This window comes from Hemibagrus wyckioides, linkage group LG10 (genome assembly GCF_019097595.1).
Source record: "Hemibagrus wyckioides isolate EC202008001 linkage group LG10, SWU_Hwy_1.0, whole genome shotgun sequence".
NCBI lineage: Eukaryota > Metazoa > Chordata > Actinopteri > Siluriformes > Bagridae > Hemibagrus > Hemibagrus wyckioides.
Window position 1 is genome coordinate 6,828,859 of NC_080719.1, and position 27,367 is coordinate 6,856,225.

Here is a 27,367-nt window from a genome sequence, read left to right on the forward strand (position 1 = left end):
TTTAGTCCATTCTAATGCTAATGGAAGCCCGAGACCCTTGAGTCATCTATCACGCATGACAGGAAAGCAGGGGTATTGTCTGGGCTTGATACCCCACACTGGAACAGGACAGCCGCCTCTACCTCTTTCATTGTGAACAAACCAAACCGACTTAATGTTCCTGCACTAACGTGTCTGGCTTCACTGTACACGTACATTCTGACAATTAGTGTAATGTCCTATTTTACAAACTGCCAAGTAAGTGCAACCTTGACAACTCCATTCCATTAATGCACACATTTCACTGAGGGATCCTGCTAAAGGCTTTTGCTTTTTGCAAAAAACAAAAAAACAAAAAACAAAACACAAATGCCCAAGGTCTACATCATTGTCCCCCATAATTGCACTTAGTTTATATCCAGTAGGCATGTTGAGTTTTCATGGGGGCTAATTAAGGTTAAGCACAGGCAAAAATTCTGATTGTGGTTCCTCTGTCACAAGTAACACTTACCAAGTTACAACCTAATGAGAATTAACGACAGATTTGGATGTGGGGCTGAGATCAACCAGAGCTCTGCACACTTTGAAAAACTACCTCTTCTGTTCCAGAGTGCTGTGCAAGGAAAAAAGCCACATGAAGAGATGCCTTGCATGTGCATAAGTGCCGCTGGCTGACTCTCACACTGTGCTAGCAGAATCCAGCATGCACTGACATCATCGCTGGACCAGATGTGAGCATGGTCTTGCCTGTTAAACCAAAGTGCTGCTACAGGAAATAAGTCCTTTGCAAAATTAGCTTGCAGAGGAATGGTTTTAGCGATCAAATAATGCAACAAAAATGCCTGAATATGCAGCAAGTAAATGAGGATGCTGTTTATCACTAAAGCCTTTCTCTGATTAAATCATCTCTGCTTTGTTGTGACGGCAGGGAGTAAGATGGGACTGTATTTGCCCCCCCCCTTTTCCTGGGTACAGAATCAATGGCAGGTTTCCTTCATCCTCTTTAAGTGGAAGACGGATATTAGTGTTGGCAATGCTGGAGATGACTATGGCTGAGACCTGGGAAGAAAAAGGAGGGGTATGCCACGTGTTGCTTAATCCAGGGGACAAGTCTGTAGATCTTCTTGACCACCAATTCATTCTCAAAACCCAAATCCGGAGCTTGAACAGCAGTCCTTTAACTGGCGTGATTGTGATTATGAAGTGCATAATACGACACATTTTCTCTTTTATTTACTGTAATGACTTGCTCATTTAGTGGCACTTCAGTTTAAAACTTGGGCTGTTGGAGCAGACCTCAAATGGTGGGCGAGTCTAGACACATTAATTAAGATTACAAATGTATGCTTTGAAATACAAATTCAAAATCTGCTTGTACTGTGCCAGTTGGACCGTTTGGGCGACCCTGAGAAAGAAGCAATAAAAAAAACCAAAGGAAATAACTCACTGAGGAGTGAATTAAAAGCAGGCCAGTTGAAATCTTCCCCCAAATGAAAGGAGTGTGATGGAACATGGTCAGAAAGTGCCAGTGGAAAGTGAATATGTTGTAAATCATGCTGGCCTCCACTGCAAGCAGCAGGGGGTGGAGGTTAGAAGAGCTGCAATGGGGGTAGTCAAGGGTAGCTGTGCAGACCGAGCAGCTGTGTAAACCCTACTGATTGAGGGAGGGCCTGGACAGAGGCAAGCAGGGAGGCAGGGAGGGATAAAGCAAAAGAGGGGGAACTTTTCAATAAAAGCAGTTAGCTATCCCCCACTCAGCTGACTTCCACATCTCAGCTTCAAACCGTGCAGATAATCAGTGCTCCGCCTCGTTTTGAGAAAGAGCCTCTGCCTGCCTGGCGGCTGGATTTAAAACCACCTCCAATGCAAGCACAGAAAGCTTTGAGGTTTTCTTTCTCTGCATATGAAGGGTAAAGGCTGAGGGAGGCTCTATACCGTGGAGGGTGTCCTGAAAGCCCCTCAGCAGGGAGTAGGGGAAAGGGAGGCAGTCCAGCAGCCTCGGAGAGGGGGTAGAGCTGTATTTCTAATAGAAAGAGAAGTCAGCTGCTGGAGGCCAATCCTGGGAGGTGGGGGTGCCTCAAGGCTCCATTGTGGGCCACTGCCGTTTGAGGGCTATTGATATGTCTCCGGTCCGCCGTGACTTATTCAGATCCAACAACTTTTTTTCCCTTCCCGAAGAGGGTGGAGAAAACACTTTCACTCTCTCCCAAAAGCTAGGACTCTAATCTTTGGGGTAACCTCATAAATACCTAATGCTTCCCCTGCTGTTTTAAGTGACGGGCTGTCTTTTACAGGCTGACGTCCTAAACCAATTCCACACCTGATGGATCCTAATAGAAGTTGGTTTAGTCCATTTTTAAACACTGGCCCATTAAGTGGGTGGTGCTGTATAGAGATACAACTAGTTGGCTGCAAGATCTGTCTTATTAACAAAGCTAATGTTTAATATGTATCTGATGAAAGCTGCAATGTTTTTTTTTACCTGCAAAGTTCCTGGAAAGCTTGTAATTATAAAAAAGACTAAGGCTGTGATGAAAAGTACATGTGGAAGCAATAGGGACTAATGGCTACCCAAATTTGAACAGGATTAAAAGGCTAAAAATCTCAATTTATAAATTGTGAACCACAGACAGCCTCAGCTGCCGTTTGTCCTTGATTCCTAAAAAAAATAAGTTCCTCAAACTTTCTTTTAGACATCAGTGAGTTTAGCAGTCATGATTAATCCAGGGTACAGTTAAGAGATTAATGCCGAACATGCCGGGTTCATTGAAAAGCCTGCTTTTAATACTTTTATTAAGAAATCTCCATGGGGCAGGGGCAACTTGGGCCACGTGTAATGGCTCTACTCTCTTCTTTAAAAAAAAAAAAAAAAACCCAAAAAAACACTAGTGCTGATTAGCTTATAAAGCATACAGAATTACTCCTTCTAAACTTAATGGGGGGTAGCTTGTGTGGCCGGGGATTTGGAGGCCTTGAATTTGGCCTGCCTCTTTTTTTGTACGTTTTTCTTTGTGCCAGAGTTGTTTTGCACTGCAAACATAGGAGAGAAAGCACACTGCCCCGGTCCCGCTGAGCACGGTGGCTTTTTTTTTTCCCTCCAAGCCGGTGAAAAGAATGAATTATTCAGCAGTAAGCATGCTTACAGCTGGCCGATTGTGAGCTTTGATCTAGGAATGGGGCGTCTGCATGAATGGGCCTTATTGTCATGTTATGTGTACACAGTGTGTGAATTATTGAAAGTGGCGAGGGCCCTGGCTTCATCTGGGAGAGATTACAGTGCAGGCATGCTGGGGTGGCGGGCTGGAACTGCAGATCTCCCAGATGCTGTTTATTTGTTCTCGGGTCACATGACTGTTGGTACGGCCTTAACGAAGAAGTAGGCGAGACTGCCCCCGCACTCTGACTCATCCAAAACTCTCACACACACACAGGCCTGAGGCTAGACAGCAGTGCACACCTGTCGGGTGGGGCCATAAGTGGCGTTTTTTGTTTTTTTTGTTGTTTTTTTTTGTTGTTTTTACCCAGAAGGTATTATTGACTTTGCAGTTGAGCATATAAAGACAAAAAAAATGCTTTTGAGCTGTATAGAGTGTAAAATTTATAAAACTTTTTTTTGCTTTATATGGGAGCTGTTAGATATGTGAATATTTAGTGTCACGTTGATCGAAAGACCATTCGTTAAGCAAACAGCATAGTTGCAGAGTGTGTGAATATCAGTACTCGATGGAAAGGTGGTCTTTCTTTAGATGACTGAGTACACTGCCTACACTCGCACACGGACAGAGAGAGAGAGAGAGAGCACTTCTTTTTCACGCGACAGGTGTGTAATGGCAGAAGCTCAAGAGGCATTACCCGGCCCTGCTGGCTTTCATCTAGCCCACCTGAACACAGCGAGCTCACCCTGTGCACAGCAGGCACAGGCTGCAGCCTGCACGTGTGTGTGTGTGTGCATGCCCTCATTTCACACAACCTAGCATTTCCACATCCAGCAGAATATCCCATACTGAAGTCTATACTCTAGTCCATATACGGTACATATTCCATACAAGCGATCAATCCTCAGTCTCTGATATCTCTGGTATGATGAGTTGCCTTCAGCTAATTAATGAATGCATGTTATTAGCCGCGACAGAGAATCCGCTACAGCCGAACGGCCCGTTTTTTTTCCCTCTTCATATATTGATCGGCTCTGCGACATTAGTTTTTCAAGTACTCATTTCGGTGCGCTGAAATACTCTGCCACGCTGACCACCCCGATCTATATTATTTACAGCACAGGTTCAAAAATAGCTTAGTAGTTGAATATTAAAGTAAAGCTTGCGTTCCACATTCACACTGTGCCTGTTTATAAAAGCTGGTTATCTTACACTGGCCCAGATTTAAAATGGAAAACAACAGTTCTATGGCAACCATTGGATACAGCTGGACACGTAATTAGAGTGGCTCCGTACCTATAATTTGCGTAATAGTTTTGAGGTGGCGGCATGTTATTAACATATGAAAAGGCTAAGCAGGGGTCATTGTGCCTCGCATGGGCAATTAGGGGTGAGCCGAGGGCAGAAGAATGTTTGGAGCTGCCATTAATTGGAAATCACTACAAAGCCATGCTTTAATTATAATTTAGCGAGAACAGCACTGCGTTAAATGGACATATTTCCTTTGCCATTATGGGCTGTAACAGTATGAATGTCGGGATCTGTTTCCTTTCACGACGTGAGGCTTTGAAGAAATTGGCCTTAAATTAGATTAATTTGAAAGGCTATAGAGTCACACGGCTTTTTTCATGCTAATACCATGTGTGGCGTGCGTTTGCATTTCAATGACACATGTTTGTTTGGTTGGGGGGACAGAAAACAGCCCAGCGCACTGGTCATTATGAAGGATATACCTAAACAGAGACAGGAATCTGATCACGAATCAAACGTGTCATCTTCTCGCTTTGTTTCACTTTTAGGTCGGAACGAGCTGATTGCCAGATACATCAAACTACGGACCGGGAAGACGAGGACGAGGAAGCAGGTAAGAAGCAGCATCACATGCACATGAAGGAGGAAGGCCATTTCTGTTGAGTGTGCCTGCCTGCTGCCTGAGCTTCTGCATAAAAGATTATGGAACAGATTCTAGTATCCAGCCAACGCACACTTACTGCACACACATACCGTTATATATAAATCCTTCCAAATAGACTCGCATGGTGTTTAGATATAAAATAAACATTTTCCACTCACACACACACACACACACACACACACGCTAGCATGGAGCTTTGCTGCATGCCCTCGCTGGGAGTAAATGGACTGATGTGACCTTGGAAGTGGAGCACTATGCAGAGACTCCTTCAGCAGGCATTTTTTATTCAGCTGCATGACGGCACGATGCTGAACTGGGGCTCTGGCCAACACACACATACACACACAGACACTCAAAGACGAAATAGCAATAAATAAATTTCTCTCACAGTGGAAAGAAACGTCACCCCACACACTTATTTAGTCATGATAGAGACTCATTACCTGTTAAAGCCTGTGTTCAGTCGCACCTACATAGTGCACTTGATTCCCAAGTGCAGGGGACAAGAAGTAAAGAGACACAACCATTACAGTGTTGTGCTGTGTGTACATTGTGATAGTAACTTTTCGTGAATTAGATAAAGCAGGTAGCTGCACCACTATAAAACTACTACTTTACAAAAAAGTAAACTACACTCAAGCTACTGTGTAAACTTTTTTCCCCCCATTGTGTAGCTTCTTTATTGCTGGATCTGAGTCTAGGACTCCCCAAAAACGCACTGTTTTATCATCCCACCCAAATCGAACCATAACCGAGTATTAGGCTAGTTTATAACACAAAAACTTTCTTTTACTGGTGAATCTTTTTAAATAAATAGCATAATAGATATAAATAATGCACCTCCAAGGCTCCTGGAAATCCTACCATGACACCTGATGTCAGTTATTTTACACGCAGCTAACTAACTATCCAGGTAGCCTTTTCAACGTCTTCAAATATTTTATTAATTCAGCGATCCTCACCTTTTTTATTGACAAATGTTCAGGTCACTTCCTATACTTGAAATTATTAGGTAATTAATTTTCCTACATAGGTTTAATGTTTAATGGTTTAAAATGGCATTTTCATGGGTACTCCAAGCGAAGAGCGAGGTAACAGCATTACAAAGATGTGCTAACATGGCCACAATTACATCCTAATTTGATTTGCATAAGCTCCATCTTAGCTGAAGTGATTGTTGTAATTAAATTGGAAAGGTCAAAGGAGCACTTGCACCACTCAGATACGTGCAAGTGACTTTGTGGCGTTGGAGTGTTGACTGGCAGCCGTTATTAGCACACTAAAATTCGTCGCCGTCCCCCTCCTTTTTTGTTTTTTGTCTGGAACTCAAACCTCCCCAATCACAGTGACACAGCGCTTAGCAGAATTGCAAGCTACACAGGCCGCTAGGTAAAGCGCTCAGTCCCTAAAGGCTACTAGACATGCCCATTCTCATTCAGCGTGCAGCTGAGCACATCTGCTGTTTCTTAATGTGCTTAAGGAGCCTGCATCCTCTTTAATCAGCTCACTTAAAAGCCGAGGGCGAGCCAAGCCGGTGCGGCTGGTGGCTTCGAGCTTGGGCCGCGCTTCTCCTCTTTCCTAAGTAAGCCCTGCTGCTAAATCCTTCCTTGAGTGTTCTTATGGTGGAAAAAAAAAAAGTGTAATTACTTTTCTGTATTCTTTTGTTTTTTCTTTCAAAAAATGGAGGTGTCTAGTCACATACAGGTCTTAGCAAGAAAGAAAGTTCGCGAAATCCAAGCCGCCATCAAGGTAGGTCTGACTCCGCCCCCCGTCGCGGGGGTGGGGGGGTTTCATCACTATGGTTACAGGCTGTGTTTTTCCTTTGTCTTCCCTCCCCCCACTCCCTGACCCCACAGGTGTCTAGTCACATTCAGGTTCTTGCCCGGCGGAAATCTCGCGAGTTTCATTCCAAGCTAAAGGTATGCGCTTCTCTGCTTTCGGCCCTGTGGTTGCCGCGCCGTCTTCCTGTTTTCCACGTTGCCCCGGTTTTTCTGTAACCTATAACCTTTTTTGCATGTCAAAGTGTGTGTGCTTTAGCATGTATAATTCACTTCCTCCACCTTTCTCTTTACCTCTTTCCCTCACACACACACTTTGTCTGTCACACTGCGGCCATTTGGTGGTTAGTGTCTCTCTTTTTTTTTAATGACTGTTTATGCCGCTCTGCCTTGATTGACCACTAAGTGCATCTGCTTTGAAGCTACCTAACCCCTGGGACCTCTTTGTAGTGCGAGTATAGTTCTTTATTATTAGCTTATAAAGCTGACCTGAATAGAGAGCAGGCAGTGTGGGTGGAGGGGGTGGAGAAATCCAGCACACTAGATTATTCTTTCATCTATATTTGGGGCAAGGAAGTTATTTATAGCTTAAGCTGAATTAAAGAAATCAAAGCCGATGACTCTTAGACTCTTAGCTAGCGTATAAATTGCATGAGCTTGCATGTGTGTGAGTGTGTAACGTTCCGGAGTGCGTTGCGATCAAGCCGTTTGGAGAGACCTGCTGGCAGAACGCTTGCGCTGGCCGTGAGCTGCTGAGGTCAGGAGTCAGACGGTCAGCAGTTAAGCTTAACCTCATGCTCGTGGGCGCGACCTTTGCAACCCGAGGCTGGGATTTCGATGCAGACTTGCCTTCTTGCCTGTGCTGTAATGAAGTCATCCTTTTTTTTTTTTTTTCCTTACCCAACTCTCAGTGGAGTGACCGGGCCTAAAGATGGACCATTATAGCCATTCGCTTGCTTAACGTGAGGTTCTCTCGGGCGCTCTCTCGCTCTTTGTCCTCTTTTTTTCTGGCTGTCAAATGCTTACCTCATGCTGCATTAATGAAACTACTCAACCAACCCCCCACCCCACCCCACCATCACACACACCCTACATACTTTACCCCCCCCTCTTTTTTTTCTTTTTTTTTCTAAAGGCCACCTCTGATTTTTTAAAGCTTTTTGTGTGATGTATCATCTAATAATAAATTGATTTGTTATTTAAGGGGTCACCTTTGAACGTTGGTGACCTTGATGTTCATCAGCCTTCATTCTGACTTTCTTCTTTCTTTTCTTTTCTCTCTCCCCTCTCCCTGTAAAGAGATGACAAACTCTTTTGCCCGGCACACTTTTCCACAGTTCCCAGTATACTCAGAAGGATTAATGACCCTTCATTTGTGTCCCTGTATGAGTGTGTGCATGAGTGCCTCTCTCTCTCTCTCTCTCTCTCTCTCTCTCTCTCTCTCTCTCTCTCTCTCTCTCTCTCTGTGTGTGTGTGTTTTTCCACCCTGAATGGCTGATCTTTCAGGGCCACCGGCGGCTGCTGACTAGAAGCAGTCCGCCTTTTGTACGGCTTTCTGTCTCCTCTCATCTAAAGCAAATTAGAAGCAGGGAAGAATTCGAGCCGGCTCCCGGTGCATTAGAGTAAACCGTCCCGGCGTCCCTTTATCCGAGACATGTTGAGTGAAATGACAGTCATTACGGCGCTGCTCTCGAGGGATAGTTTGTAATGAAAGGTGGCCACAATGATCTAAAGCCCCCATATCATCAGCTGCAAATCTTCCTTTAAGATGGCTCAGCTCATGACTTGCAGTCCGATCCCGAATGTTATATGATGTTCGAGTTTAAACCTTCGGTATTGATACAGATTCAGTTACAGCAGGGTTCAAAAAGTCTGGCGTCTGCCAAGAGTCGGCTACTAAGAACGGTTCTTATTTCATCGGTTATGAAAAGCTGTTAAACACAATTACATCATTCATCACTTAGGGGGGGAAAAACATGCATTTCCTTTAATAACTGCTTATGAGTAATCTGAAGAGGACTGTTCTGATTCATTAACAGGTCTTACTCATTAGGAAATGACTTTTAACAAATGCTGATTGTATTGTGTTACGATTTGACTAAATATATAACGAAAATATTTTTTACCCCAAAAAATGTTTTAATAAGATTCCTGAGATTCTTCCTATTTTAAAAAAAATATATATATTTATTTATTTATTTACTTGTGTAAATAAAAAAAAAATAATAATAATTTTTAATTTTTACTGTTTTTTTTTTTTTTTAAGATATCAGAAGTTGAACTCAAGACTCGAGACATTTCCTTTGGCCCATACGAACATAAATAAATAACTTGTTCAGATATTCAGAATAGAAACTACAATTCACCATGGTCACACTTTCTAGAATTCACAGAAACTCCTTGTATAGAGCGCACGGCTTCACATCACACGCCACTGAAACTCTGGAGGAAGTCGACGTCTGTCTGCTGCCGCATTTGACGCAAGTCAGACCTGTGTCTAAAAATGATTCAGAAACATGTCAGCCTTGTGTGTGATTCAGTCATTGACTCCCAAAATACATCTCCCAGTGTAGTGATCTACAACAAAGTTGGAGTGATGGAGCTCGAAGCCAATGTGAGACTACTGTTAGCAAAAATAAAAACATTTACTCAGCCTAATAATGCACAGATTCACATACACTATATTGCCAAAAGTATTCGCTCACCTGCCTTGACTCGCATATGAACTTAAGTGACATCCCATTCCTAATCCATAGGGTTCAATATGACGTCGGTCCACCCTTTGCAGCTATAACAGCTTCAACTCTTCTGGGAAGGCTGTCCACAAGGTTTAGGAGTGTGTTTATGGGAATTTTTGACCATTCTTCCAGAAGCGCATTTGTGAGGTCACACACTGATGTTGGACGAGAAGGCCTGGGTCTCAGTCTCCGCTCTAATTCATCCCAAAGGTGTTCTATCGGGTTGAGGTCAGGACTCTGTCAAGTTCATCCACACCAGACTCTGTCATCCATGTCTTTATGGACCTTGCTTTGTGCACTGGTGCACAGTCATGTTGGAAGAGGAAGGGGCCAGCTCCAAACTGTTCCCACAAAGTTGGGAGCATGGAATTGTCCAAAATGTCTTGGTATGCTGAAGCATTCAGAGTTCCTTTCACTGGAACTAAGGAGCCAAGCCCAGCTCCTGAGAAACAACCCCACACCATAATCCCCCCTCCACCAAACTTTACACTTGGCACAATGCAGTCAGACAAGTACCGTTCTCCTGGCAACCGCCAAACCCAGACTCGTCCATCAGATTGCCAGATGGAGAAGCGCGGTTCGTCACTCCAGAGAACGCGTCTCCACTGCTCTAGAGTCCAGTGGTGGCGTGCTTTACACCACTGCATCCGACACTTTGCATTGCACTTGGTGATGTGTGGCTTGGATGCAGCTGCTCGGTCCCATTCCATGAAGCTCTCTGCGCACTGTTCTTGAGCTAATCTGAAGGCCACATGAAGTTTGGAGGTCTGTAGCGATTGACTCTGCAGAAAGTTGGGACCTCTTCGCACTATGCGCCTCAGCATCCGCTGACCCCGCTCCGTCAGTTTACGTGGCCTACCACTTTGTGGCTGAATTGCTGTCGTTCCCAAACACTTCCACGTTCTTATAATACAGCTGACAGTTGACTGTGGAATATTTAGGAGCGAGGAAATTTCACGACTGGATTTGTTGCACAGGTGGCATCCTATCACAGTTCCATGCTGGAATTCACTGAGCTCCTGAGAGCGACCCATTCTTTCACAAATGTTTGTAAAAACAGTCTACATGCCTAGGTGCTTGATTTTATACACCTGTGGCCATGGAAGTGATTGGAACACCTGATTCTGATTATTTGGATGGGTGAGCGAATACTTTTGGCAATATAGTGTAGTTTCTGTTAGTCCTTCTTTTTTACTCACATTAGATTCATGTTATTCTTCTCCCAGAGCCGGTTGTTGGTGTTCCATCAGGGCGTGATGTGGCCCAGACAGATGTGGTGTTAGAGAGCCCTGCTTTACAACATGCCCTGATTAAAGATGACTTCAATTAAACCGTGTCTCTGACATAAAGCGTGAAAAAGTTCAAACTCTCATGTGGTTTGAGGGTAACAGTCAAGTTTAGGGTCAATGAGAATCAGGGAAACAGCTGTCGCATGACCTCTCGACCTTGCCGAACAAGCGTATAATAAGATACTTACGTGTAGACACAGAGACACTTCCAATGAGAGGAAGCAGAATTGCTGCAGAGGAAAAAACTCTCATGGATAATATCTTTGTCAATTTTGCTACACGTGACAATAAATATCACTAAAACCAACAGTTTGTTTGTGTTGCGTGTTGAACAGGTTTAACCGATAAGGAACAAAAGTCCACGTGCCTTGTCCAATCAGCCTCTGATTTCTGATCTTTTCTAACAGTAGTCGAACCCGATATGGTCTTCAGCTGTTTCGGCTTGTAAAGAGTGCTACTTTGAGTTACCTGTCAAAATTTGGCCATTGAACTCTAAACTCTCTGGCTGTTCAGAGTTTTCTAGTCTGAATTTTAAAGACTGTAGACAGATGAGTCCATGTTGCTGTTTTCAGCAAGCGGTCCAAACTTTTGTCCTTTCCGATTCCTTAAAAAGAACAGTCCTTAGTAGACGACTCAGACTTTTTTAGACCCTTCGGTGATTTATAGTTCGGTAAAATGATGATTAAGCAGGCGCATGTCCATGCTGTGTGCTGATGTGAGCAGTGTATGAAGCGTACGATTACAGTGAAGCCTTGTCTGTTTCTGTTTAGGTCACGAGCATGGTAAGTACTTTGTCCTGAGTGTGCTTGTCTCGTGTTCTGCTTTTCGCGTGCCTGCTTCTTGCCTGGGCCACACCTACACACACACACACACACACCACACAAACAACACACAGCTCTGCCAGCATGTTCACCTCTAGCTCATGCCCACCGCCTCTATTCAATCACCGCTGCACTGTTCTGCTAGCCTTCAGCTCTGTCTTCTTCTTCAGAGTTATTATCTGCTACCTTTTCGGGCTTTTTCAACGTTGCACAGAGCAATGTTTTTTTTTTTAACTTTAATAAGACCACATTGGCGTAAAGAAGGATGTCTTTTGTAGCCTTTGTGCACTCGCAGGTCTGCGCCTGGCTCTTGGAGCTTGTTAATTAACCTTTGGCGCGTTGATGTGCGCAAAATTGTAAGCATGCCTTGAATCGAAAACAAACCTGAATGTCTATGTGCAGGGTTAGCCTTTAACCTCATCAGGAAGATTAAAGCTCGAGTTAATGAGTCAGTATATAAAGGAGAAAGACTCTTAACCACAGCGTCCTCCATGCCTGCATTCACCATTAGCTTCGTGTTGTTGACTCTGTTCGACAGCCTTGATGGCTCAATGTCGAGGGAAAATGTAAGACGGTGGAGAAAAGGAGGTTATTATTGCTTACTTTCTACCCGTTAAAGATGTTTTATTCGTCAGACGGACATTTCTGGTGATGATGCTAACGCACAGCTCAATATAAGTACAGGTGGATATAGTACTTTTCATATTGGGTTAATGAATGCGAGTTTAAGTATATGAAAGACATTCTTCTCAGTGTACAGCCGTTGTACAAACACTTATTTTAATCACTCGCCAGGTCTGATTCTGGTGCACATTCCTTTCCCAAGCGAATGCTTTCATGTTCATGGACCAATGCACTTTATAGCTCCTTTTGCTTGTCTGGCTTGGTCTTTGCATCGTACAATAATGCCGTGCACATCTTTCCTTTTTGCTGCTGGACTTTTTTTTGCCATTCTCTTTGAATCTTAAACGCTTTTTATACAGGATCAGACCGTGAAGGACAAAGCCCTTCAGAGCATGGCATCCATGTCCTCAGCACAGATCGTCTCCGCCACGGCCATCCACAACAAGCTGGGCTTGCCAGGCATCCCTCGACCCGCCTTCCCCGGAGCGGCTGGGGTAAGGAAGCCCAATCCCATTATACACACACACACATACACACACACACAACTACTGTACACATCCACATCTGATAAAGACACCACTGCCATACTCCAGATAACAGCCAGCATGGCACATACTACACCTGGGTTTACAGGAAGTGGGCTAACACTCAGATCCTCCGAGTATCACAGTCATGCAGAAAGTGTGTGTGAGTGCGGATAGGCTTTGCTTTGTTGTCTATTTATGTATCTAATTCTCTAGTTTTGGCAGGGCATGATATCCACGGGACAGCCAGGATCCTCACAAGAGTGAGTATAACTACATTTCTGTTCTTTTTTCTTACTTTTTATTGTTTCTTGTTTTTTCCCCCTGCTTTTGCGTGATTATTTCATGGCCTATTTGAACATCCCCATATATGGCATAATATATACAGGTGCCAAAATGTATACTTCAGGCATTGTATTTCTGATTTTTGACTCCTATGCTGATACAAAAGAGACGTGTGGAAACTCTGCTTTCATGGACTCGCAGCTGAAACAGCAGCCAGACAAAACGTTATAAAGTTCTCTTGTCTTAAAAGAAAAACCGGTTGACTGAAGGGGAAAGGACTCAGGACGTGAAAGTTACAAGACAAAATTTCCTCACATTGTGTATCATGAGCACTGTATCGCTAATATTCATTATGAGCTCTGCCTCTACTTGCTCACTAGGTGGCAGCACCGGAGATAGAGGGAGTGGGAAGTTAACAGCCTTTAAGCATGCTTACTCTAGTAACCCGAAAAAGTTAAGCTAATTAGAAGAAAGAGTTACGGTACATGTCAAACACTAGGCTTATAGGATCACTCCAGCCTGTAGCCTCGCTTCATTTGCTCCATTGGTCCATTCATTGTGTGTGTGTGTGTCATGGTTTCAGTTTGTGTCTGTGTGTGTGTTGGTGTGTCTGGGTGTGTATGTGTGTTGGTGTGTCTGTGTTGGGGTGACAGTGTGTGAGTGTGTGTGTTGGCGTGTCTAGGTGTATGTATGTTAGGGTGTCAGTGTGTGAGTGTTTTGGGGTGTTGGTGTGTATGTGTTGGGGTGTCTAGGTGTATGTGTGTTGGGGTGTCTAGGTGTATGTGTGTTGGGGTGTCAGTGTGTATGTGTGTGTCTTGGTGTGTGTGTGTTGGGGTGTTGGTGTGTCTGGGTGTGTGTTGGGGTGTTGGTGTGTATGTGTGTGTCGGTGTGTCTAGGTGAGTGTGTATATCAGGGGTGTCGGTGTGTGTTGGTGTGTCTAGGTATGTGTGTGTTTGAGGTGTTTGTGTGTATGGGTGTCTTGGTGTGTGTGTTGTGGTGTCTGTGTGTCTAGGTGTGCGTGCATGTATGGGTATGTGTGTGTGTGTGTGTGCAGTTTCTGTGCTGCACTTGATATACGTCACACTCGCATCTAAAACACTGGAGATGTAGGTTGTGTGCTGTGCTGTCAGTGACATAACCACAAATTAATTTCAACAAAATAATAATATGCAAAATAAGATTGTGGTTGTTTTTCTCATCTTTACAATTAAACTGCTAAGTGTGACATGCTGCTGCATTTCAAGTGGATATCAGACAGCAGGAGCACAGCAATGATGACAAGAATTTGTAATTCAGATAAAATATTTACGCTCACCGAACATCCATCTCTTCATATTAACGTTACAATGAAATACATTCATAACACTGAAAAAAAAAATTCAACTCTAGTGGAACTTTACACCTTATATTATAAATCCTGTACTTTTCTAACACAGTGGATTCATATTTCAGGAGTATTTCAATTTCTAGTACAAAATAATGGTATTTATTCGTGTCAGTATCGTCTGGTGAAGCCTGCATCAGGTCACGTCTCGTATCGTGCCTGGTGAGAGAGGTTACCTTCGCTTTGTGATGACGGACCCGTGAATTCGCAAATCTCAGGCAAAGTAAAAGAAGAAAACCTGACTCCGGTCCAGGTTAAAAATGGAGATGCTTCACCCCATGCATTTAATCATCTGTTTATAGTTTGCCTATTAGTATGTGAGTTATTTCTGTTCTGTGATTCAGGTAAGATAATAGGCAGAGCAAAACCTTTAGAGTTCTGTGTCTTGATGGTTCCTCTCACCGTTCTGTTTTAGCATCAAGCCGTTTGCGCAGCAGGCCTACCCCATCCAGCCCACCGTCACAACAGCGATTTCAAGTATGTCTTATTTTGTATTTCATATTAATCCAGGTACTTAAAAGTGAGCACTGTATCTCAATGCTAACTTCTGTGTGTGTGTTTGCAGGTTACGAGTCCACAGCAGCACCAGCACCCACAGTACCAGCGTGGCAAGGCCGCTCCATCGGCACCAGCAAGCTCAGGCTGGTTGAATTCTCGGCTTTTCTGGAGCAGCAACGGGAGCCAGACTCGGTGAGTAATAAGACTCAAGGACGAGTTCTTCCGAAGCGCATCTGAGGATGATTCAACGTCTGAAACGCTCACAATAGAGTTTTATACCGTGGCTAAGAAATATATAAAACAATATAAAATAGTTGCAACACATTGCAGGACAAAAAAAAAACCCACCATAGACAATTTGACCACAAAACAAAATCTGTCAACACAAACATGAGATGAGACGAGGGAATACGATAACGCAAAATGATCAGAGGACGCAAGATTCTCTGACAACACAATAGAAGAAATATCAGACAATACAAGATACTCCATCAACACAACAGTATCTGACAACATAAAATATCAAATGACAAAAGATACTCAGACAAACAGGATCTGACAACACCAAAAACATCAGATGACACAAGATACTCAGACACTCTGACAACACAACAGAATCTGACAACACAAACATCAGATGACACGAGAAAATATGATGACAAAAAATGATCTGAGGACACAAGATTCTCTGACAACACAATAGAAGAAATATCAGACGATACAAGATACTCCCGACAACACAAACATCAGACAATAAAAGATACTCCCGACAACACAAACATCAGACAATAAAAGATACTCAGACAACACAAACATCAGACAATAAAAGATACTCAGACAACACAAACATCAGACAATAAAAGATACTCCCGACAACACAAACATCAGACAATAAAAGATACTCAGACAACACAAACATCAGACAATAAAAGATACTCCCGACAACACAAACATCAGACAATAAAAGATACTCAGACAACACAAACATCAGACAATAAAAGATACTCAGACAACACAAACATCAGACAATAAAAGATACTCAGACAACACAAACATCAGACAATAAAAGATACTCCCGACAACACAAACATCAGACAATAAAAGATACTCAGACAACACAAACATCAGACAATAAAAGATACTCCCGACAACACAAACATCAGACAATAAAAGATACTCAGACAACACAAACATCAGACAATAAAAGATACTCCCGACAACACAAACATCAGACAATAAAAGATACTCAGACAACACAAACATCAGACAATAAAAGATACTCAGACAACACAATCAGACGACACAAGATACTCAGACAACACAAACATCAGACGACACAAGATACTCAGACAACACAAACATCAGACAATAAAAGATACTCAGACAACACAAACATCAGACAATAAAAGATACTCAGACAACACAAACATCAGACAATAAAAGATACTCAGACAACACAAACATCAGACAATAAAAGATACTCAGACAACACAAACATCAGACAATAAAAGATACTCCCGACAACACAAACATCAGACAATAAAAGATACTCAGACAACACAAACATCAGACAATAAAAGATACTCCCGACAACACAAACATCAGACAATAAAAGATACTCAGACAACACAAACATCAGACAATAAAAGATACTCCAACAACACAAACATCAGACAATAAAAGATACTCCAACAACACAAACATCAGACAATAAAAGATACTCAGACAACACAAACATCAGACGACACAAGATACTCAGACAACACAAACATCAGACAATAAAAGATACTCAGACAACACAAACATCAGACAATAAAAGATACTCAGACAACACAAACATCAGACGACACAAGATACTCAGACAACACAAACATCAGACAATAAAAGATACTCAGACAACACAAACATCAGACAATAAAAGATACTCAGACAACACAAACATCAGACGACACAGGATACTCAGACAACACAAACATCAGACGACACAAGATACTCAGACAACACAAACATCAGACGATAAAAGATACTCAGACAACACAAACATCAGACGACACAAGATACTCAGACAACACAAACATCAGACGACACAAGATACTCAGACAACACAAACATCAGACAATAAAAGATACACAGACAACACAAACATCAGACAATAAAAGATACTCAGACAACACAAACATCAGACAATAAAAGATACTCAGACAACACAAACATCAGACAATAAAAGATACTCCGACAACACAAACATCAAACAATAAAAGATACTCAGACAACACAAACATCAGACAATAAAAGATACTCAGACAACACAAACATCAGACAATAAAAGATACTCAGACAACACAAACATCAGACGACACAAGATACTCAGACAACACAAACATCAGACAATAAAAGATACTCCAACAACACAAACATCAGACAATAAAAGATACTCAGACAACACAAACATCAGACAATAAAAGATACTCAGACAACACAAACATCAGACAATAAAAGATACACAGACAACACAAACATCAGACAATAAAAGATACTCAGACAACACAAACATCAGACAATAAAAGATACTCAGACAACACAAACATCAGACAATAAAAGATACTCAGACAACACAAACATCAGACGACACAAGATACTCAGACAACACAAACATCAGACAATAAAAGATACTCAGACAACACAAACATCAGACGACACAAGATACTCAGACAACACAAACATCAGACGACACAAGATACTCAGACAACACAAACATCAGACGACACAAGATACTCAGACAACACAAACATCAGACGACACAAGATACTCAGACAACACAAACATCAGACGACACAAGATACTCAGACAACACAAACATCAGACGACACAAGATACTCAGACAACACAAGAAATATCAGATCACACAAAAATGATCAGACGACAGGAGACACTCTGGCGACACAAGAATCTGACAACACAACAGAATCTGACAACTCAAAAAACATCAGATGACGCAACAATGATCAGACGACACAGGATGCTCAGACAACACTAGAGGATCTGACAAAACAAAACGATCTGAGGACACAAGATACTCGGACAACACGAGAGAATCTGACAGCAAAAGAAATATCTTATGACGAAAAACGATCAGACGAACCAAGATACTCTGACAACACCAGAGAATATGCCAGCACAAAATTATCAGACACAAAAAATGACACAAAACACAACAGAATCAGAAAACTGATCAGACCAAAAAAATGAAAGAACACAAAGCAAAATCTTAAAAAAAATAAACACAAAATCTGACAGCACATAAGACAATCTTCGACAATTGTTGGACTCGCAAATGACCACTTACACAACGAACACTGGATTAGTTCCAGTAAAGGAAAACTGTACTAAAGAAATCCTACACGATTGTGTGCTTCCAACTTTTTGTGCACAAACATTTGGCTGTATGATGTATTTAGTTTTTGTCACAGTCAGAAAATGTATTTATAGTGACATGATATATCACACACAGTCCTGGAGATGGTCATCACACCCAGATGTGAAGTTCTCCCATGACTTGCCTCTTCCCTTTCTGCTTCTGGCTGTAAGGAAGAATAAATCAAATCTGCCTTTAAAGCCAGATTTCTTCTGATTTAAAAAAAAAAGAGTTTCTCAAAGTGTGTGTAGAAAAATCCTTCTGCTGCAAGCTTCTGGTTATACATGATATGACCGTTCCACACATTTTTATTATCGATTGCTGCTAATTTGCTGAAACATCTGAACGCTCATGCAACAGACGCACAACGCCATCTTCCTCTGATCAGGGCGTGGGTTGTGTATTTCAGCCAGGAGCCAAGCGAGGAACAAGGCCGGAGAGAAAGGCCAAACACATTTCTGTGACCCTGAGCAGGAGCACGGCATTTTTTATGATTTCTGTCACGGCGGCGATCCATCTCAGTTTGTCTGCATTCTCCAGACGGTTTTGTTTCACTATCGATAACAGCGCTTATTTGTCAGACCTTTAGCTTTTACAAGTTCGTACAAAGGATTTAGGAGCATAAACATGTCATTTGATGCCTTAAGAGAACGTGGATGTCTTTTATGCATCTTTATCATTTAAAAAGCATCCTGTTTTCCAGTTTCTAAGTCTCCCTCTTGTTCTCTTTGCAGTACAACAAGCACCTTTTTGTACACATCGGTCAGACAAATCACTCCTACAGCGATGCTCTGCTGGAGTCGGTGGACATTCGTCAGATTTATGACAAATTCCCTGAGAAGAAAGGAGGGCTGAAGGAGCTTTTTGGCAAAGGCCCTCAGAATTCCTTCTTCCTCATAAAGTTCTGGGTAAGTGGATTGGAGGTCAGACAGCGTTTTCTGTCTAATATTTATGCAGGATAGGCTTTTAATTTTTTAGGACTTTATAATTAATTAACTGTTAAGTAAAAATCAATAATAACCTGTAATACAGACAGTATAAATCAGTTCTGAGAAAATCTACAGACAGTGGATTAAAGGAAAAACCAGCATAATGTGTCTTAAGGTTTTTGGGTCACTACAAGCTGCCAGAATTACTTCAGTTCAGTTTAGCATTGACTCTGCAAGTCTGTTGAACTGTACAGGAGTGATGAACATTATTATTCTGAAAAATATTCCATCGCTTGGGGTTTTAATGCTTGCGGTAGAGACACTGTCTCATACATCGCTCAAAAATCTCCCATAATTGTGCAACTGGGGTGAGATCTGGTGACTGAAGACCATGGTTTATGAATTTTTTTTTTTGCATTTTACAAGGGAGGATTGCATCAGGAAAGGCATCCGGCGTAAAACCTGAACCAAAATCAGATATGCGGCCAAATGATCCGCAATGGTGACCCCAAACAGGGAGCAGCCAAAAGAACATTGCACCATTATTTATTGATATTATGTTCATTCACTGGTTTTTGACATTTAGTCTTAACGTATCTAGGCTTTTGTTTTGTTGCAAGGAATGTGCAGAATGTTAGGGTATTCGTAAAACCCATTAAAACCGTTAAAAGAAGTTTTCGGCTGATCTTCGTATGTTCTACCCTTATTGGGGCGGGGCTATCTTATAAGAGACCACGCCCTTCACCGTAAAAACGCGGTCAGTCGGATGGACGTTATTTTGATGAACATATACAGTATATACACAGCCTATGAAACTGACGCATTAAGCCGAGCTAGCGAGTGTGTATTATTCACTGCTTTGTACATTCACACACCATGGCCTCGCTGAATTTTTGAACTCATGCCCAGTCCTTCTTGAATGCAACAGCCCACTTCAGTCTGAGTTTGCATATGCTCCGGACCATTTGGCAGCTATATTTGGCGTGGCGTAAGCAGGAAAAGTGCCAGATCAAAGCCTTCGCTAATTCAGTGTAATATTTCAAAACAATAAGGAGGGGCTCGGCTTGCAGCTCTAATAGCTGTTTAAACGTAGCGCATGTTTTACCCCAAACCAAATGCTAACTAGTGGCAATCGTTAAAGTGGGCTGCGTTGTCGGCGAGCGCGAGCCTGCTCAAATTCCGTTTGAAGTGACGAGCGGATCTGAATTTCAAACGAAACCCCGGATCTGCACAATAATGCCTCTCGGGGATATTATGTGAAAATCTAATGGGGCTGCCTTAATGAAGGAAGAACATGCCGGAGAGGAATATTTGCGTTTTTTTATTCTTTGTCCCTCTTATTAATTTCTATAACGACCATCAGGTCTTAATGAAAGAGAACAGGGCATTGAGAGCTTTTTTTTTTCAGCTTACAAGAATAAAATAGCTTTTAAGTAACGTTCCATTTAATATATCTGCTTTTGAAAGGCCACACTGATAAGGCGCTATTTAACTGGCAGCGTGTAAAGGGCCGGATTGTTAGCTCAGTGCAGCGCTGAACATGAATAGTGTTTTATAAGACAAAGTAGAGATGTAAGGGATACAGATTTCACCGTGATATTTCCTTAATTCACCCCTTAATGTATTTGAACAACTGGGGAGTTTTTAAATGCGTCAGTCTTTACAATAAGCCTGCACTACACATCATGACCACTAGATGGCAGAGGCGCTATACGTCGTTTAGTATACTGTATGCGCCTGTGTTTGAATTGATGTACAGCTCTACTAAGTCACTGATGCCAGTTCTGACACTTCCGGTTCTTCTCAGGCCGACCTGAACTGTAACATGCAGGAGGAAACCGGGGCCTTTTATGGCGTCACCAGCCAGTATGAGAGCCCGGAGAACATGACCATCACCTGCTCCACTAAAGTCTGCTCATTCGGCAAGCAGGTGGTGGAGAAAGTGGAGGTAGGGTTTTATAAACAATGTGCATGTCTTAGTGCTTATCAGGATGAGAGTTATTGAGAGATCAGACAAGACTATAAAATAAAATAAAAAAATTGAATAGAATTAATATAATGATTAGAAATAATAGTTATTATTGTTTGCAATAATAATTCTAATCATCTTACGTTTTATCCAGACGGAATATGCTCGCTTCGAGAACGGCCGATTCGTGTACCGGATAAGTCGCTCCCCCATGTGCGAATACATGATTAACTTCATCCACAAGCTCAAGCACCTGCCTGAGAAGTACATGATGAACAGTGTGCTGGAGAACTTCACAATCCTATTGGTGAGTCACTGGGTCGTTTATTTTCATCTCTGACCTCCAGCCTGTAAGAGAGGGTGATGGGTGAAGGCCTCGCTCTCCTGGATGGAGACGGGTCAGCATTCCTGCCATTCTTTTCACTTAGCAGCAAGCTTGCAGGGATTAAAAGGCCATTTCTCTTCCATGCAGCTGCGCTTCCTAGGTCTTTGGTGTGCTCTTCTGCATCATTTCCTCCACAGTCCTCACATTCTCATCCTCGCCCTCTTACTTGTCTGTAAAACTGCTCTAATCTCTGAGGCTGAAGGACTTATCCTGAGGCTTTTATGTGGTCATTTGCAAGTTGTAATAATGTCGTACATCTTTTCCTGTTCAGTGTTTCTCAGTTAGAGCACATAAAGCTCATAAAAAGCTACTTCTACATACTTCTACTTGGACTGAAATTGTAGTACAGTGTTCTAATACTAAAACTAATGTGCAACGTCAGTACTAATGTTGATGACCTTCTCAAAACAGTGATTAGCATGGTCAGAGTTAGAGATTTAACTGTCCAGTGTCTTAGTTTAACTTATAAAAGTTAAAATCAGTATCTTATATTATCTATCTAATCTGTAGGAAAGGGGTTCTCTATTTTACTGTAGACATCACTCTGTAAAGAGTGAAGGAACCGCTGACAAGCTGAAATTTTAAGCTGAGGGGTGTTTACAGTTGCCTGTACCAATTTATCAGGAAATCACACAAGTCTTGCCTCGAATGCATCATTAATTCAGGATGGTAGAGTGGGTGCAAAAGCTTCTGTTCAAATCTACAAGTATCAAATCAATTTAATCATTAAAATATATATAAAACTAACATCGGAAAGACTCCTTAATCATAAGCAGCACTCAACAATGTGCATTTCTGTCTGTATAAAGCGACTCTGCTACAAACATAGGATTCATTTTATACTGCAGGATCATTATGAATGCATTTATAATGGAAAGGGGATTTTTCTTCAGCACACTTAAACTCTATAGGTTGTGCAGATTTGGACCTCTGCTGTTCAAACAGTGCAAATGCATTAGATACATAATTAATAGGATGCCGATTCCCACCGTGTGAAACATACATTCCCAGGGGGAACATCGTATTTTATTTTTTAATTTTTTTTCCATCACATCACCATGTATTGTTCCACCCTTAGTACCTGAGTATGGATAAGCGTGTTGTTTATGCACCATAAAGGCGTTGGTGTACTATTTTGTATTACATTTATTAGTGTGCTTGTGAAGGCCTCCAGGTGGTCCAGCAGCTCTCTTATTACCGTGGCCCGGGTTCGATGCCCGGGTTCGATTCCCGGGCAGGGAGTTAATCCAACCACTGAAGAGTTAACTCTCAGTGCTGGTCCCAAGCCCAGATAAAACAGGAAGGTTGCGTCAGGAAAGGTATCTGGTGTGAAAACCTGTGCCAAATCAAAACACGTGGACCAAATGATCCACTGTGGTGACCCCGAACAGGGAGCAGCTGAAAGAACAACAACAGTGTGCTAGTGGATGGATGAGAAATTAGATCTTTACTTCGTAAACGATTCAAGCAAAACTTGAAAAGAACAGAAACCGAGCAGTGTAGTGAAACAGCTGGCCATAAGAAATCTACACACAAGTTTTGATGGACAGATGTGAGGCACGCATGTCAAGACAGACTGATTTGATCTGAGCAAAAAATCTGAATAGTGCCTATTAGAGTTCACCTGGAAGTGGACTGAGACCAGTGCACTCAGATTCTCACATCCCGGGTATTTTTCCCCCACACCTGATCTTTGTGTCCTCACCTGCCTTAACCAAACGCACCGAGGACGCAAACACACCGGTTTCGATTCAGATGGACTGCATGTGTGAAAGGAGCAAGAAAGCACTACACAGAACACAGACAGAATGAACGTAAGGAAAGGCAGCAATCTGTAACGATTTTTCAGTGTAGTATTGTGGAAAGTAGAAGATCGGGGGTTCCAAGCCCCAGCACCACCAAGTTGCCACTGTTGGGCCATTGAGCAAGGCCCTTAACCCTCTCTGCTACAGGGGCGCTGTATCATGGCTGACCCTGCGCTCTGACCACAACCTCCAAGGCTAGGATATGCGAAGAAAGAATTTCACTGTAATGTATATGTGACAAATTTTGAGAAGAAAAATATGGGAGGAGCATCATGAAATGGTACACATTGAGGGGATTTTTGGGAAATAATTCAGATCATTATGGGATGTCTTGATGAATCGATCTCGGGTTTATTGCCGACTTTTTGCAATAAACTCTATTTTTGCTTTTCTCATCCACGGCTTTTGTGAGTCTAAAGTGTTAGAGTTAAATAGACAGAAAATGGATCTATTAATCTGGTACTGATAATGATTAGATTGTGAGAATACCGCCTTATAACCTTTTTTCCACCTAGAATTTGGCAACAAAAAGCATATTTAAAAAATTTGGGATTTGTGGATTTCCAGTGAGTAAGAGCGTGTGTGTGTGTGTGTGTGTGTGTGTGTGTGAGTGGAAAAATGAGTTCTCCGATAACATCCCACGACTCTTCACCTTCTCCTCAATTCTTTTCGACTCTGTTGATTCCAGTCGAAGAACAGCTTCATTTAAGTGTCAGCGCCTCTGATTCTCTCACTCTCTCCCCACAGGTGGTCACAAACAGAGACACACAGGAGACCCTGCTGTGCATGGCGTGTGTGTTCGAGGTGTCGAACAGCGAGCATGGTGCTCAGCATCACATCTACAGACTGGTGAAAGAATGAAGCTCGTGCCAGCTAGCAGATCTGTCCTATAGACTCTGAACCTCAATTTAAAAGAAAAGAAAAAAAATAAACAAAAAAAAGTGGCAGTGCCTCTAGTTCAACTCTCACCTGCAGCGATTCGAGCTCTGATCCGGGTGACGCTTATTGTTATTATTATTATTTTTTTCAGTCTTTATTAATGTATATGTGTTGATGTTTTGACTGCAGCTGTGAATCACGGTACAGTTGTATTATGTTTTGATACAGGAAAGAATCATTTTAAAGGAAGCCTAATCCACTTTTTCTCCGTAGGTTGTGTGTGTGTATATATATATATATATATATATATATATATATAAAGTGGCAGTATCGCTAGACTTCGAGGTCGGCTTGAATTAGAGAAAGACAATGTTTTAGGTTTTAATCCTATTATAATGTACACCTTAACAGCAGATTTAGCCTTTTAGGTTCATATCAAAACAATACCGTCTATGAATGTGTACGTGTCTGTGTATAAATGTATATACCCGCATTCCTTTAGGCTTTCCAAAGATTAAAAAAAAAAGAAATCTTTCATTCTGGAACATTCGATTGATTTAGAGAGGAATAACTGTAAAGGCCATCGAAATAATAAGAATACAGTTACTGCATTTCGGCATCTGTAGCATTCAGGGAATTTAAAAGTGCAGCCCTTGGAAAAAATAAAAATAAAAATCTCACGTGTCTCACCCGGCAATAAAAAATAAAACGTAAGCAGTACTCTATCTACTACACTGCAAAAAATCTGAAACTATCCCGTTAACGTCTTAGTGGTCAAACCAGTCACTAAGGGTGCTTTCACACCTATTCATCCGTTTGTCGAATCCAAATCGGACACTTCTGGTGTGTTTCTGCAGTTTGTCATCATTCAAAAACGAAAGGGCTGAAAACGTGTTCGATTCGTGACTCACGTTTCTCATTCATTTGCCAGAATTAAGTGGAAATGAGTAGAAATGAAAAATTTGACTCACGTCTGAGTTTATTATCTTACCGTGACACCGGTCTCTTTTTTTTCCCCCTCAGCACTGTATGGACACAAAAATAGGATCTTTTCAAATCAGACCTGAGCCACAGTCATACACAGTTCTAGATTGGATGCGTATCCAATGAGTGACCATGTGGTGTGAGTGAAACCTCAGCGCGGTATTAATTCGACTTCCTCGAAGTGCTCATGTACAGATCGTTGTCAGTATGTCAGCAGAACAACAATGCAGGACAGCGAGAGTGACAGCCGCGACTGTGTTCAGTGGACAGGTAGAAAATTAGATCTTTACGACGTACGCGGTGAATCGATTCAAGCAAAACTGGAAGGAACATGCTGAAACATAGAGAGTAGAGAGTTGGCTGTAAGAAATCTACGTGATGTTTCGGTGGACAGATGAGGGTCACTAGTGTGAACAGTCACACAGACAGATTTGATCTGCCTAGTGCAATGAACAGTAAACAGATTCACATCCGTTTTTTCGATTCCGAGTCGAGTCACTACACTCGGATCACTGCACACAGATTCTCTCGTCCTGTTAAGCTTATTAATTTTTTCTCCCCCCACACCTGATTACTGTGTTCTCACCTGCTTAAAGAACCACGCCGAGGGCGAAAACACAGCCGGGTTCGATTCAAACGGACTAAACGCTGCATGTGTGAAAGCACCCTAAAAGCAAGAAAGCACTACACAGAACACCAGAGGCGAGCTGATTGTCAAAATGTCCCGAGCACTTGGATTCTTTTGGGACATGCCTTATCAAGCGAACCTACCTTTTCAGTCTATTTGACGAGACACAATCATATTATCTACAGACATCAGGGAAGATCCTTTCAAAGCTCGTCCTTTAATCGCGTACCTGTCCCGTTTTGATGAGTCCTCTGCTGCCTTTAACCCCCGACACCAAGCCTCTGTGGCCTCCTAAAACTGCGAGCCTTAACCATGGCTGTGAGAGATTTGTTTTGTTTTTCTTTCCTTTAAAAAATAAAAGAAGAAAAAAACGATGCCACTAAAACTGTGAGCTCTTTCCTAAGCTGGAAGACTTTTCACGTCCTCGTCCCATGTCGTTCCATGGAAGTGTACAGTCACAGAGCTGCCAAAGCGTAACAAAGCACAGTGCCTTAACGGATGCCTGCGTTTGCGTGAGCTGAGAAAACACTAAACTCATCGTTTTGTGGTCTAACGAGAAAAGACTAGCGTGGCTAGTGTGCACGTCAGCTCAAACTCTACCGTCTATGAATGTGTACCACTACATCCTAGAAAACTATCAAAACACTACCAAACTAGCCATGCCTTTCTTATCAGAAAAGACCAAAAAAAAAAAAAAAAAATCCCTGGAGGCACGATGAATCTCCTCCTCGTTTCCTGCACTGTAGCATACAAGTGCCTTTGGTTCACGTTTTTCCAGCTTAGAAAAGACAAATCGTATTTTGCATAACTATGATCAGAACCAAATACGTGGATGTAAAGTCAAATATTCACCACAATGCCTTGCTAAAAAGTTTATAGTAGACGGACAAGGGACGGTGGTTAAATAGTTAAAAAAAAAAAAAAAAAAAAAAAACTATAACGTATCGAGTTTTAATCAGAGATTATTAATTATTTGTTCTGTTGTAAAATATTTTGAGACGTCTCCGTTTGTGTTCAGTCCAGATTTTTTGTAAAAGAAAAAATTATCCTGATCCTGCTTGTTACTGTAAATTGGAAGCCCTTTGTGATATTTTCTCTAAACTGGTTCTGTTTCTTTTTATTTTCTCGTTGTTGTCCGTTTTATTTTTTACTCAGAACTCTAACTGACATTTTCTTTCGGAGAATATATAAACGCTATTCGAAATAAGTGGATTTTACTACTTTATTGGTTAAAACCTTCAGCACAGTTTAACGTTTATCCTTTAACACTATCTATCCACGTCACTCGTTTCTAAACTGCTGTCCTACGGTTTGAATCGTTTTACTGATCTCTGTGTTGTACCGCTTAATGTAAACTGTGGACTTTTTAGTATTGCGTAAGGC

General features: G+C 41.9%; 1 protein-coding gene across 8 annotated transcripts in view; it reads left to right on the plus strand.

Annotated features, from left to right (window-relative positions):
* The window catches only part of tead1b (TEA domain family member 1b), a 64,962-nt gene extending 38,391 nt beyond the window's left edge, over positions 1 to 26,571 (plus strand). For 2 of the 8 annotated variants that reach the window (XM_058401591.1, XM_058401592.1), the window contains 12 exons: positions 4,934 to 4,998; positions 6,736 to 6,798; positions 6,906 to 6,968; positions 11,625 to 11,636; positions 12,659 to 12,793; positions 13,040 to 13,086; positions 14,908 to 14,969; positions 15,058 to 15,182; positions 19,140 to 19,313; positions 21,142 to 21,282; positions 21,458 to 21,610; positions 24,241 to 26,571. In XM_058401591.1, the coding sequence (XP_058257574.1) occupies positions 4,934 to 4,998; positions 6,736 to 6,798; positions 6,906 to 6,968; positions 11,625 to 11,636; positions 12,659 to 12,793; positions 13,040 to 13,086; positions 14,908 to 14,969; positions 15,058 to 15,182; positions 19,140 to 19,313; positions 21,142 to 21,282; positions 21,458 to 21,610; positions 24,241 to 24,354 (1,154 nt within the window). In that variant the 3' untranslated portion in view covers positions 24,355 to 26,571. The remainder of the gene's footprint in view (positions 1 to 4,933; positions 4,999 to 6,735; positions 6,799 to 6,905; positions 6,969 to 11,624; positions 11,637 to 12,658; positions 12,794 to 13,039; positions 13,087 to 14,907; positions 14,970 to 15,057; positions 15,183 to 19,139; positions 19,314 to 21,141; positions 21,283 to 21,457; positions 21,611 to 24,240) is intronic. The other 6 variants (XM_058401593.1, XM_058401594.1, XM_058401597.1 and 3 more) reach the window with 6 other exon arrangements.
* The last annotated feature ends 796 nt before the right edge of the window (positions 26,572 to 27,367 follow it).